This window comes from Elephas maximus, chromosome 3, assembly GCF_024166365.1.
Source record: "Elephas maximus indicus isolate mEleMax1 chromosome 3, mEleMax1 primary haplotype, whole genome shotgun sequence".
NCBI lineage: Eukaryota > Metazoa > Chordata > Mammalia > Proboscidea > Elephantidae > Elephas > Elephas maximus.
In genome coordinates, this window is record NC_064821.1 from 187,444,514 (window position 1) to 187,458,664 (window position 14,151).

The 14,151-nt window shown below is 40.4% G+C and overlaps 1 protein-coding gene across 1 annotated transcript; it reads left to right on the forward strand.

The window, feature by feature from the left end:
- Positions 1–13,378: 13,378 nt before the first annotated feature.
- On the forward strand, positions 13,379–13,705 carry LOC126071447 (late cornified envelope protein 1E-like). The gene has a single exon (XM_049875644.1). It carries the CDS (start codon positions 13,379–13,381, stop codon positions 13,703–13,705), a length of 327 nt encoding a protein of 108 aa, XP_049731601.1.
- Positions 13,706–14,151: the final 446 nt, after the last annotated feature.

Below are 14,151 nucleotides of genomic sequence, written 5' to 3' on the forward strand. Positions count from 1 at the left end.
GGAGAGTGTTCCAGAAAGAGACTATAGTAGGTATAAAAGCCTAACTGACATAATGACAGACAGGCCAGGGAGGGGTATTTCTTCTCTGTTTGAACATCTGTCCTTGTTCCTAACACTTGTGTGGAAGTGTTTCTGCTGATTCCATTCTCAGTCCTGCTCAAATGAACTTTTTTTTTTTTAATTTTGTTGTTATTGTTGAAAATATATGCAGCAAAACATACAGCAGCTCAATAGTTTTTACGTTGTAAAATTCAGTGACATTGATTACATTCTTTGAGTTGTGCAGCCAGTCTCACTCTGTTTTTCTGAGTTGTTCCTCCTTCATTAACATAAACTCACTGCCCTGTAAGGTTCCTATCTAATCATTCAAGTTGCTATTGTCACTTTGATCCCATATAGATAGTTCTTAAAAGAGCATAATGCTCAAGGCAGACATTTTTACTACTTAAGCTAAACTACTGTTTAATTTTAAGAAGACTTCAGGGAATATTTTTGGTTTAAGGTTTAAATATGACCTCAGGGCAATAGTTTTAGGGGTTCATCCAGCCCCGATGGGTTCAGAAAGTCTGAAGACAATGAGAATTTTAAATCCTGTTGTACATTTTCCCCTCTTTTAATCAAGATTCTTCTACAGAATCTTTGATCAAAATGTTCATTAATGATAGCTGGGCACCATCCAGCTCTTCTGGTCTTATGGCAAAGGAGGCAGTTGTTTATGGAGGCAATTAGCCACATATTTCATATCTTCCTATTCCTGACTCCCCTTCTTCCTCTGTTGCTGCAGGCAAATAGAAGCTCATTGTCATGCCTTGGATGGCTGCTTGCAAGCTTTTAAGACCCCAGGCACTACACAATGAACTAGAAAGGAGAACAGAAGAACTAAACACATTATTAGGCCAATTAACTGAGATGTCCCATGAAACCATGACCCTAAACCTCCAAACCAAGGAATCAAATCTCCATGTTTTTGGTTGTACATAAGCAACCTCAGTAGCTACTCTTTTTTGTTGTTGTAAATTTATCTATCATACAACTCTTGCCAGTTCAACTTTTCACAGTTGTACAACTTACTGACAGCAATTACAATAATCAACTGTGCAACCCTATCCTTTATCAATGAGATTTTTGCATTACTATTAACACTCCGCCTTTTTTCCTCCTCCCACCTCTGGTAACCACTCTTAAACTTTGATCTCTATACATTTGCCTTTTCTTGCCTTTTTATATAAGAGAGTTCACACCATATTTGTCCTTTTGTGATTGTCAAATGAACTTTTTCTCAAGACCTTGAAGAAAGATTTGAGAAGAAACTGACCTAAATTTCAGGTGACTTCAAGTTATGTATCTTCTGATACAACAAACAGACTGTAATGATGAACTTAATCTACAGGATAAAACGTAATTAAGGTAAATGTGAATCTTTGCTTTTAAGCTCTAAATCACCTCAACTTCTAGAAGATGAATAGATGTGTGTACACCTGCAAATATGAAGAGAGCTTGGGGAGTTGATTGATTAAAATCATAGTACCAGACAAGGGTGGGATTGTATCATGGGTTGAATACGTGTCAACTTGGTTAGGGCATGATTCCCAATATTCTGTGGTTGTCCTCCATTTTGTGATTGTAATTTTATGTTAAAGAGGGTTAGGGTAGGATTGTAACACCACCCATACTCGGGTCACCTCCCTGAACCTATGTAAAGGGAGTTTCCCTGGGGCGTGGCCTGCACCACTTTTTATCTCTCAAGAGATAAAAGGAAAGGGAAGCAAGAAGAGAGATGAGGACCTAATACCACCAAGAAAGCAGTGTTGGGAGCAGATTGCGTCCTTTGGACTTGGGGTCCCTGTGCAGAGTTGCTAGTCTGGAGGAAGATTGTTGAGAAGGCCGACAGAGACAGAGAACCTTCCCCTGGAGCTGACACCCTGAATTTGGACTTTTAGCCCACTTTACTGTGAGAAAATAAACTTCTGTTTGTTAAAGCCATCCACTTGTTATATTTCTGCTATAGCAGCATTAGATGACTAAGACAGATTGTGGCAGATGGTGATGAACCCTTGTTCTTAATAGCTATGCATGATAGTGCTACTCCACTTGACCCAGAAGGCACACACCTGGGGCACTGTGTTCAGCTCAGGGCAAATAGACGTGAGGCTGGAGGAGGATGAGTTACCGTGTGCCCATTACCACATGAGTTAGGAAACCCATGTCCTTCCTCATGGTCACAACACCTTGTAAGGTAGTTATTATTCACTCCATTTTACAGATACTGGAAAGACCAAAGTAAAATCTAAAGAGGCTAACTAACTTGTCTGGTCACACATCTAAAGCCTAGTAGAGCTGGAACCCAAGCCCAGGCTTATCTTACTTCAAAACTTAGTCTACCTCCATGTGGAAGACAGAGTAGCATTGCTTTGAAAGAATTAGCATGTTGCTTTCTCTCTTTATTTGAAGGGCTTTTATTTAGAAAATAAATTAGCCTTTTCAATAAAATTGAGACTGATAGGGTTAACTGTGCTGGTGGAACAAAAGAGCTTTTTAAAAAAGATTACCATCTAGAAGTTGGGTAAACGGGAATCCATCCTGTCAACATGAGATAGGATTGGGGCAGCCCATGAATATTTTTTCTTAATGTCTTTCTAGTCCCCTCTTTCTTTGCAGGCTCCGTATGTGCAGATGAGCAGAGTGTGACTGCTGTTTGACTTTCCTTAGCCCTCCGAAGATGGCAATGTAGCACCAGAGATCAAGTGCGCTTGTGCTACATTTTATAATAAGTGATGCCAAAGGCTGCCGAGAAGACTCCGTCTTGAATATCAGCGGGTTCCATCTTAGATTCCAGATGTGCAGCAACCTAACTAACATACACCGCCATTCTGAGAAGTACCCGCCCCTTGAAAGAAGCCTACTAAATACTCATTACTGTATTGTCTCCACTGAACCCATATAAGCCCTAGCCTTTTTTCCCTTTTTGAGACAGTCTTTTGAAGAGGCTTAGATCCTCGCTGACTCCTTTTGCTTGACTCAAACAAAATAAAGCTTGCTGAAGATAAAGTTTGTCTTTCGGTTGTATTCTTACTTGGGAAAAGACAAGGACCCTTTGTGTCAGATTGGCAATTGGTAACAAAATCAGCTTAAATCCAATGGATAAAAACTGTAAGAAAGAAGACTCCAGCTAGAAGTAAACAAAATAAATTTAATAATCAGAATTGTTTTAAAATGGAATCCACTGTTTATTCATACATTCAACAAACATTTATTCAAATATATGCTGAGTTTTTACTATTTGCCTGACACTATTCTGGATGCTTGGGAATCCATCAGTGAACGCAAAACAAAGCTCCCTGTTATCTAGGAGTTTATATTCTAGGAGAGAAAAATAAATGATAAAAAATGGTCATTAAAAAAAAATATATATATATATGTAATATATTGAAAGACACAAAGTAGTCTGGAAATAAGAAAAAGGATAGCAATGGAGATGATCTGGGCAAACATCCAAGAGAGCATAAGAAGGGAAGGGGGTTTGAGTTTGATGTATGGAAAAAAGCAGCCCAGAGGCTTGTGGGACTGTGAACCAGCATACAGCAATGGAAACAGAGTGGAAAAGACATGACAAGATGTAGGTTTGAGCCCCAGCTCCACCATCCAGTAGCTGAGAGGTCTTGGCTTGGACAATCTCCTTGATACTCAGTTCCTCCATTTACAACCAACCAACCTACCTCCATCTACAACCAGTTGCTGTTGAGTTGACTCTGACTTATGGCAGCCTCAAGTGTGTCAGAGTAGAACTGTGCTCCACAGGGCTTTCAGTGGCTGATTTTTCAGAAGTACATTGTCGGGACTTTTTTCCAAAGTACCTCTGGGTGAACTTGAACTGGTTAGCAGTTGAGTGGTTACCTTTTACACTACCTAGGAATGCCTCCCTGCCCCCATCTACAAGAGGTGGCTAAAAAAATTTCACATTTCTAGGCCATTTTGAGGATTAAATACAAGATTACTTAAATACACTGAAGTAGAGGGAAGAAGAGATGATGGGCTTTGGGGAATTGCATGTTTGGTGAAGGGGGTAGGCCACAAAGGCAAATCAAGTCCAGGTCTGAGAAGGGGCTCAAGAAGCTGAAGAGATGCACATATAGGGAGTGCGTGTAGTCTGCTGGGGCAAGCCTGCGTAGCCTTCCAGGAGGAGAAATTTAGAAAGAATGAAGGAACATAGAATAGCAGAGGGGAGAGGGAAAAAGATGAATTGGTGGCGAAAATGGCTTAGATAAAACTCTGAATCTAGAAGGAGTAAAAGATTTGGAAGACCAGCAGCTCAAATACTAGGGTGAAGGATCAGTTAAAGGATAGTGAGGTAAGCAGATATCAATAATGGTCATCAATGCATTGCTGCTACCCAGCTAATTTGCCAATGATATGGTTCCTTGGATCATCCAGAGGGAGAGGAAATACCAGGGAGGGGAAGCTCTGCAATCAATCAGAAATATTTTTTATGCTTGAATCAGGATTGGGCACTTAGTCACTGAAAGGTGCTCCAGCTTGACCTGGCATGGATAAAAGTCTGGATTGATTAATCACTAATCAATCAGTTCTTTCCACAGCATTTCCTCAGTGCTCCCCATAGGTTTGTTTTGTTCACTCAGTGACTCAGGAGGTGCTTAAGATGAGTACAGTCTTAATCCTGTTCTAGCTAAAGCAGGAGTTCTCATCTCAGCATCATAACATTTTGGGCTGAGTAATTCTTTGTTGAGGAGTCCTGGTGATGTAGTGGTTAAGTGCTAGGGTGTTAACCAAAAAGTTGATGATTGGAATCCATCAGCTGCTCTGCAGTAGAAAGATGTGGCAATCTGTTTCCATAAAGATTTACAGCCTTGGGATCCCTATGGGACAGTTCTAGCCTATCCTATAGGGTCACTATGAGTTGGAATCTACTCTATGACAATAGGCTTAGTGTATTTTTGGTTTTAATTCTCTGTCATGGGAAGCTGTCCTGTGCATTGTCAGAAGTTTAGCAGCATACTGGTCTCTACCTACTAGATGTGGTAGTAAATCACCCCCATACCCAGTTGTGACATCCAAACATGTCATTGTAAAATGAGCCCTGGTAGGTTAAGAGATACGGCTGTTAACAAAAAGGTTGGCAGTTCAAATCTGGCAGTTCTACTCAGTCCTCTAAGGTCTCCATGGATTGGAACTGACTTGATGGCAACGGGTTTGGGTTTGGGTTGAGGGTAAAATCACCCCTCCTTTCTCTGCAATTAAGAACCATTGAGCTAAAGGAAAGAAACTCAGGTCTTACCCTCAGTGAACTCCCAATTCAGCAGAGAATCATATCCTCCACTCTCCTTCAGCCCAACCAACTCCCACCCATTAAAAATAGAAAGGTCTACAATGTAAGGCAGGAGTCCATGCAAATACATGCAAGCAATTACAGCTTTAAGGACCTACAGAAGGTTCTTGTCTTTTTCCCTGAGGGAGCTGAGTGCTGATTATGGAAGTGTAGATTATCTTGGCTATTAGGACTACTGTGAGTGGATTATCAGTAACTATCATTATTATCATTTTTTTTTTATCATTATTATCATTAGTTGGAAAACTTGCCCAGTAGCTCAGAATATGCCTCTGCCTTGCTAACACTCCTGCCTGGTAGATTAAGAAAACATCAGTGGCAAACCGAGAAAAATCACAAATAGGATTTTCCATTTTCTTGAAAAATCATAACACAAGGAATTTTTAACACAAAGTGATTTGTATTGATGGTTGGTTAATGGGATTTATAGGTAAAAGGAGAAAGAGGGGAAAATGCATAAGGCTCATGGGAAGATAGCATAGCTGCAGCTATATGACCACACTTTTGTTCCCAATGTCCCTGGGATCACTTTGTCCTATGGGATAATATTTTTCATCAAACTTGGAAAAAAAAAAAAAATTGACCATTGTTTTCAAAAAATATTTCCTCTCCCATTCTTTTCTTTTTTTTTCCCCTCTGTCTGGGGGTCTGAGTACATACATATATGTTAAACTGATATTATTTAACAGATTACCAATAATTTGTTAATTTCTTTCAATATTTTTCCTCCCAGTTTAGTTGGATAATTTGTTTAAGTTCAAGTTCACAAATTCTTTCTTCTATAGTTTCCAATCTGCTCTTAAGACCATCCAGTGGCTTTTTAACATTATATTTAATTTTTAATATATTTATTTTTTCACATATTGTGCTTTCATTTCTAGAATTTCCATTTGGTTATTTCTGAGTGTTTTCATTTTTTTTCTGAAATAATCCCATATTTTTGTCAATTATATCCATCATTTTATGTATTTTTAATTGTATCTATAATAATTATTTTAAAGTCTTTGTTTGCTAATTTAAATAATTGTGTATCCTTGGAGCCATTCAATTAACTCTATAGTCTCCTAATTATGGATCACATTTTTCTGTGCTTTCACTTGTTTCATAATTCTTTGTTGTTTTCTGGACGTTATCATACACACATAAATATATGGTATAGAATATAGTAAAATATTATTTCATTTTGTGTATTTCCCAAAGGTTGCAGGTTCATTCTTCTGTCTCATAGCTAGATTAAAAAGGCAATTATTCAGATTTTGTCTAGAGTTATTTAAACTGGGATTGAGTTGAAGCTTTAATCAGATTGAGTTTACTTGGGATTTGCTTAACTTCCAATCTCCTGTCCTGCACCTATTTGATCTTGTTGATATTTTAACTGTGAGTTGTTTACCTGTACTTTAAAATATTTTCTGGTTTATCTTTGAATTCAACTTCAACACCACTGTGAAACTGTACAGGCCTGTACTTCTAACCCTATCTCATTGCTACCTTCTCTGCAAAATTTGGAGGAGGGATGGGTGAGGATAATTTTTAAGCCAAGCATTTCTAGCACACATAGTTATCTAAGGTTTAGCTCATTTCTCCTCTTTTCTGCTAAGTCTCTCCATCTATGGAAAACTCTTTCTTCAAGTCACCCATACCCAGTGAAGGTGTCCCTTAACCCCCACCCCCAGGTACTGAAGCTGCTATGGATGTCTGCTCACATATGAAGGACTCGTTTCTCTTTGGAATTCCATTCAAGTCTTCCTTGTGTACAGCATTCCCATCACTCCTAGTTAGCCCACAGGAAGGTATGATTTTTATTCTGTCTGTCAGGGACAGAGGTATTCTCCATCTTTCTGGACTCCACTTAGTAAAGGAAACCATTTATAGCAATTATTGGGAGGCTGAATATTATAGTGATATGGAATCTGAACCTTGAAGTCAGACCCTCAGCAATCAGGCTCTGTAACTTTGGGAAAGGTAACTTACCTTTCCATACCTTGCTTACTTCATCACAAAATAGAGAGTAGAAAACCTAGAGGAAATGGACAAATTTCTAAAAACACACTACCTATTGAAACCAACACAAAATGATGTTGAAAATCTGAACAGACCCATAACAAGGAAGAGATTGAAAAGGTAAAAAAAAAAAAAAAAAAAAAAAAGCCCTGGACCAGATGGTTTCACTGGAGAACTCTATCAAACATTCAGAGAAGAGCTTACGCCAGTACTACTCAAACTATTTCAGAACACAGAAAAGGAAGCAATACTGCCAAATTCATTCTATGAAGCCAGCATAACCCTGATACCAAAACCAGGCAAAGACACCACAAAAAAAGAAAATTACAGACCAATACCTCTCATGAATATAAAGGCAAAAATTCTCAATGAAATTCTAGCCAATAGAATTTCTCATCATAGCAGAAACACACACACACACACACACACACACACCACAACCAAGTAGGATTCATACCAGGTATGCAAGGATGGTTCAACATTAGAAAATCAATCCATGTAATCTACCACATAAATAAAGGGAAAGAAAAGACTCACATGATCATCTTAATGGACACAGAGTAGACAATCGACAAAGTCCAACATCCATTCCTGATAAAAACTCTCAAAAAAATAGGTATAGAATTGAAATTCCCCAATATAATTAAGTGCATCTTCGCAAAACCAAAAGGCCAACATCATTCTTAATGGAGAGAGGCTGAAAACACCCCTCTTGAGAACAGTAACAAGATAAGGATGCCTATTATCACCACTCCTAATCAACATTGTGTTGGAAGTCCTAGCTAGAGCAATAAGGCAAGAAAAACAAATAAAGGGCAGCCAAAGTGGTAAAGAAGAAGTTAAACTGTCTTGATTTGTGGATATGATACTGTACACAGTAAACCCAAAAGACTCCACAAGAAAGCTAGTGAAACTAATAGAAAGATCCAGCACCTTAGAAGGATACAAGATAAACAAAAAAAAAAGCAGTTGGATTCCTATACACCAATAAAGAGAATAATGAAAAGGAAATTAAAAAAAATTAAAAAAAAATTATAATAGCCCCTAAAAATATAAAATACTTAGGAATAAATCTAACCAGGGATGTAAAGGACCTATACAAAGAAAACTACAAAACACTACTGCAAGAAACCAAAAGAGATCTACATAAATGGAAAAACATACCATGCTCACGGACAGGTAGACTCAACTATTTGAAAATGACAATTCTACTCAAAGTGATTCACAAATACAATGCAATCCTGATCCAAATACCAATTTAACATTCTTCCAAGAGATGGAAAAACTTATCATTAACTTTATATGGAAACAGAAGAAGCCCCAGATAAGTAAAGCACTACTGAAGAAGAAGAATAAAGTAGGAGGACCCACACTACCTGACCTTAGAACCTACTATACAGCTACGGTAGTCAAAACAGGCTGGTACTGGTACAGTGACAGATACATTGACCAATAGAATGGAATTGAGAACCCAAATGCAAATCCATCCACCTACGGTCACCTGATTTTCAACAAGGGCCCAAAGTCCATCAAATGGGGAAAAGACAGTCTTTTTTAACAAATGGAGCTGGCAAAACTGGATGTCCACCTGCAAAAAAAAAAAAAAGAAACAGGACCCATACCTCAAAAACTAACACAAACTGGATCAAGGACCTAAATGTAAAGCCAAAAGCTATGAAGTTCATAGAAGAAAAAATAGGATCAACAGTAGAGACCCCAATACACAGCATTAACAAGATACAAACCACAACCACAACACACAAACTCCAGAAGATAAGCTAGATAACTGGAATCTTCTAAAAATTAAAAACTTATGCTCATCAAAAGACTTCACCAAAAGAGTAAAAAAAGAGCCTACACACTGGGAAAAAAGTTATGGCTATTGCAAATCAAAGGTTTAATCTCTAAAATCTACAAGATAATCCAACACTTCTACAACAAAAAGACAAATAATCCAATTAAAAAAGGAAATGAACAGATACTTCACCAAAGAAGACATTCAAGCAGCCAACAGACACATGAGGAAATGCTCACCATCAGTAGTCATCAGAGAAATGCAAATCAAAACAAAACCACGACGAGATACCATCTCACCCTGACATTACTGGCACAAATCAAAAAAAAAAAAACAGGAAGTAACAAACGTTGAAGAGGCTGTGGGCAGATGGGAACTCTTATGCATTGCTGGTGGGAATGCAAAATGATACAACCATTTTGGAAAATGATATGGTGCTTCCTTAGAAAGCTAGAAATAGGAGTATCATATGATCCAGCAATCCCACTCCTAGGAATGTATCCTAGAGAAATAAGAATCATAACTTGAATAGACATATGCACACTCATGTTCATTGCAGCACTGTTCACAATAGCAAAAAGATGGAAACAACCCAGATGCCCATCAACAGATGAAAGGATACTCAAACTGTGGTACATACACCAATGGAGCATTATGCAAAGATAAAGAACAACGATGAATCTGAGAAACATCTCATGACATGGATGAATCTGGAGGACATTATGCTGAGTGAAATAAGTCAATTACAAAAGGACAAATATTTTATGGGACCATTACTGTAAGAATTCATGCGACGGTTTACACACAAAAAGAAACAATCTCCGACAGTTATGAGGGAGGAGAGCGGTGGGAATAGAAAAACACGAAATAGACAGTAGATAAATGGTAACTTTGGTGACGGATAAGGCAGTACACAATACTGGGGAAGAGAGCACAACTTGTACAAGGCAAGGACACGGAAGTCCCATAGACACATCCAAACTGCCTGAGGGACTGAATTGCTGGGCTGAGGGCTGTGGGAACCATGGTCTTGGGGAGCATCTAGCTTAACTGGCATAACATAGTTTATAAAGAAAATGTTCTACATTCTACTTTGGTGAGTAGCATTTGGGGTCTTAAAAGCGTGTGAGAGTCCATCTAGGATACTCCACTGGTCTTACCCCTTCAGGAGCAAGTAAGAATGAAGAACATTTAAGATACAAGGGAAAGATTAGTCCAAAGGACTAATGGAACACAGCTACCATGACCATCACCAGACTGAGTCCAGTACAACCAGACAGTGCCCGGCTACCACCACTGACTGCTCTGACAAGGATCACAACAGAGGGTCCTGGACAGAGCTGGAGAAAAATGTAGAACAAAATTCTAACTCAAAAAGAAAGACCAGACTCGTTGTCCTGACAGAGACTGGAGAAACCCTGAGAGTGTGGATCCTGGACATGCTTTCAGCTCAATAATGAGGCCGCTCCTGAGGTTCACCCTTCAGCCAAAGATTGGACAGACCCATAAAACAAAACAAGACTAAAGGGGCTCACCATCTCTGGGGCAAGGACCAGAAGGCAGGAAGGGACAGGAAAGCTGATAATAGGGAACCCAAGGTTGAAAAGAGAGAGTGTCGACATGTTGTGGGGTTGTTAACCAATGTCATAGAACAATGTGTGTACTGACTCTTTAACAAGAAAGTAGTTTGTTCTGTAAACCTTCATCTAAAGTGTAATAAATTAAAAAAAAAAAAAAAAAACGGAGAGAGTAATAGTCTCCAGCTGATAGAATTATTGTGGACGGTAAATGAGTCAATGAATATAAAATGTTTAGAAGAGGGCCTGGCAGATTATATGTTCTCACCAAATGCTACCTATTAATATCACAATTATAAATTTTATTGCTATTGTTAATCACAGTTTCCCTGGCTTTTAGTTGACTGGCCATCTAGTCATCCAGCCAGTCAATTATCTAACCCTCTGGATACCCACTATGTCATTCCGCAAAAGATTCGAAGTATATTAGAAGATAAACATGCATAACAAAAAAATAAAATAAAATACATACCAAAAAAACCAAACCCACTGCCGTCGAGTCGATTCAGACTCATAGTGACCCTATAGGACAGAGTAGAACTGCCGGATAGAGTTTCCAAGGAGTGCCTGGTGCATTTGAACTGCTGACCTCTCGGTTAGCAGCCGTATAAAATATATAAGAACCTAAAAATCAAGATAAGGTGAATTGCAAATAAGAAGGCAAACTAAGAGAAGAAAGTCAAAAGTAATACGCACATCATAAAGGCCTTCATAGTTGATAGAGCTGAGTTTGAGATTACACTCTAAAGCGTCCCGAAATTGACAAGTTATAGTAATTCACGTATATGTCCTGGACTGAACTCCTCTGGAGGATAGTCTGATTCTTTTTATTTCTCCACAGAGCCTTTTATGTAGTGGAAGCAGTAGTTTCTAATTTAATTGAATCAAATTCAGAAAATGTCTAATAGGATTAGTCACCCAAGTGTCTGTATAAAACACAATACAGCTTAAGATCAAGAGAAGATCGATTCTGAACAAGTCCTTTCTTCAAAGCCCTCTTTGGTATCTCCTGCCCTTCTCCATGAAGTGGAGGATCACATGCTCATGGTCATCTCTGGTCTTAAGGCACTTGCTTTAACTTAATCAGTTTGTGCTCCTGGATTGTCTGGGAAAAATAGGGCATATGGTTCCTGTTGCTTACAATGTTAAAGAAGATATCCACCTCCACTTAAAAGATGAAAACCTGAGGCTCAAAGAAGTTAAATACTTTGCTGAGGTCTCCAATGCCCCTTTTCTTAACCACCGTGTGGCACACACACGTACATGTGCATGCACACACACACGTGCACGCTCACACACACACACAACTCACACATGTGGACTTTCAGGCCAAGCCATCTAGATCCAAAGGTCTAGATAAAATAGTAATAATAATATCTAGGGTGGAAGGAAAGGAGGTGGTGTGTGACTCAGACCCTTAAGTATAAATAGGAAGGCTGAGAAGAGAGCTGTCTTCCATATGGAATAAGGCAGCAGAGGCCTCTGGGAATGGTGGTGTCCATTTCTGTCCACCATAAGTCTTCATTTTGATGCAGTCATATTCCTAGCAGGAACAACTGCCCTGAGCCCTGATAGGGGGAGGCATGTGAGGAGCCTCTAGTCATCACCTGGTCACAGGACCCATGTGGGTGGCAAGAGGCAGGTCCTCACATGCCCTGGCCCTATCTCACTACTGTGGGGCAGAGTCCAAGACTGGGATAAAAGGGTCTCAGTCCAGAGCACCTCCATCCACTCACCTTCTGAGGCACCAACAGACCTTGTGTCTGCTCCTGAACTTGGTAAGTGTCCCCTGGGCACTAGGAACTGGGGCTTCGCAGAAGGATGCTCAGACCAGAGCAGGAGGAGAGGCTCCAGGCTTGGGGGACCTGGAACCCTACTTGACAAGGAAGAGGGCCCAGGAAGTCTGAAGAAGGAGGGTGAGGAGGGCAGAAGAGGCCAAGAGTAACTGGGAAGATTTGTGTGGCTGGATACTAAAATTTTAGAGACACCAAGTTGTTAGTTATTAAAGATGTTCCTCAGGTTTTAGGGAATAAAAATATTGGCTGCTAGATTATTCTGCAGCTGTATGTATAAAGGGAATACAATGCTGGAAATAGAGGCATGCTCAATTGCAGAAATAAGTGCTAAGGACACTGATACTCAACAGAAGAAGGGATCAGAGACCACTGAGATCTGGTTAGAGTCCAGCAACAAGATCTGTGGTGGAGAATGGGGAGCATGCTGAAGCCTAAGAAGTCCCAGATAATGCCTACTAAGCAGCCCAGCGATGCAGGGTGTGATGCAGGACAGAGCATAGAATTGGCAGCCAGGAAACCTGGGCATGACTCCGCATACGACAGTGAATAGCATTGGGCCAGTGAATTCGTCTCTTCCGGCTTCAATTTCTTCACGTATAAATTGGATTAGTTGAAACAAATTGTCTCCCAAGTATCTTCCTTTGCAACCCTCCTAATATGGCTAGCATAAGACTGTGAAAGAAGGAACTTGGTAAACTATTAAGTGTGATAAAAAAATGTCCAAGATAATTTCCTTATGTCTGACCTCAGGGTTTTCAAAATAAAAGGGCTATGAATGAGGCTGAAAGGATAGAAGGGGAGGGTGGCTTCTGTGCCCAGGTCTGACTTATGTCTGATGCTCCCTCAGCTCCTGAGGCCCGCCAACATGTCCTGCCAGCAGAGCCAGCAGCAGTGCCAGCCCCCTCCCAAGTGCACCCCCAAGTGCCCTCCCAAGTGCCCCACCCCCAAGTGCCCCCCCAAGTGTCCCCCAAAGTGCCCTTCAGCCTCTTCCTGCTGTGGTAGCTCTGGGGACTGGTGCAGCTCAGGGGGTGGCGGCTGCTGCCTGAGCCACCACAGGCACCGCAGGTCCTGCCGCCACAGGCACCACAGCTCTGAATGCTGCAGCCAGCCCTCGGGGGGCTCTGGGGGATGCGGGGGCTCCAGCTGCTGTGGAGGAGGGAATGGCCAGTCCTCTGGAGGATCCTGCTGCTGAAGTGGACCCTGAGCCAAGAGGAGCTGATGTGGGGACCCAGCGGTCTGAGGACTTGTTGTTCTTCCTGAACCTGCATGAATGGCTGAGAGGTCCCAGCAAAGGCTCTGGACTTAACTAGAGAACCCCTCTGCTTTGGGGTACAAGATCCTGAATCTTCTCCCCCAAATACATCCTCTGACCTAGGACTCTATTTTAGTGGCCTGCCCTGGGATGCTCAAATGGCAAACCCTATTTCCCTCCCTAGCTTATGTTCTTATATCCTGCTACCTGAAGTGAAACAATAGATAAAAAGGAGTCTACTCACCAACTTGCTATAGACTGACTTTTTTTTTTCCTCCTGCTTGTGTGATTAGTTGTGGTGGTTAATTTTATATGCTAACTTGCCAAGGCTATGGTGTCCAGTCGTTTGATCAAATACTAGTGTAGATATCCACAAAATTTGAAAT

Bases quoted from the DNA above. Each gene is read 5' to 3' on its own strand.
- LOC126071447 (XM_049875644.1), top strand. From the start codon at position 13,379: ATGTCCTGCCAGCAGAGCCAGCAGCAGTGCCAGCCCCCTCCCAAGTGC.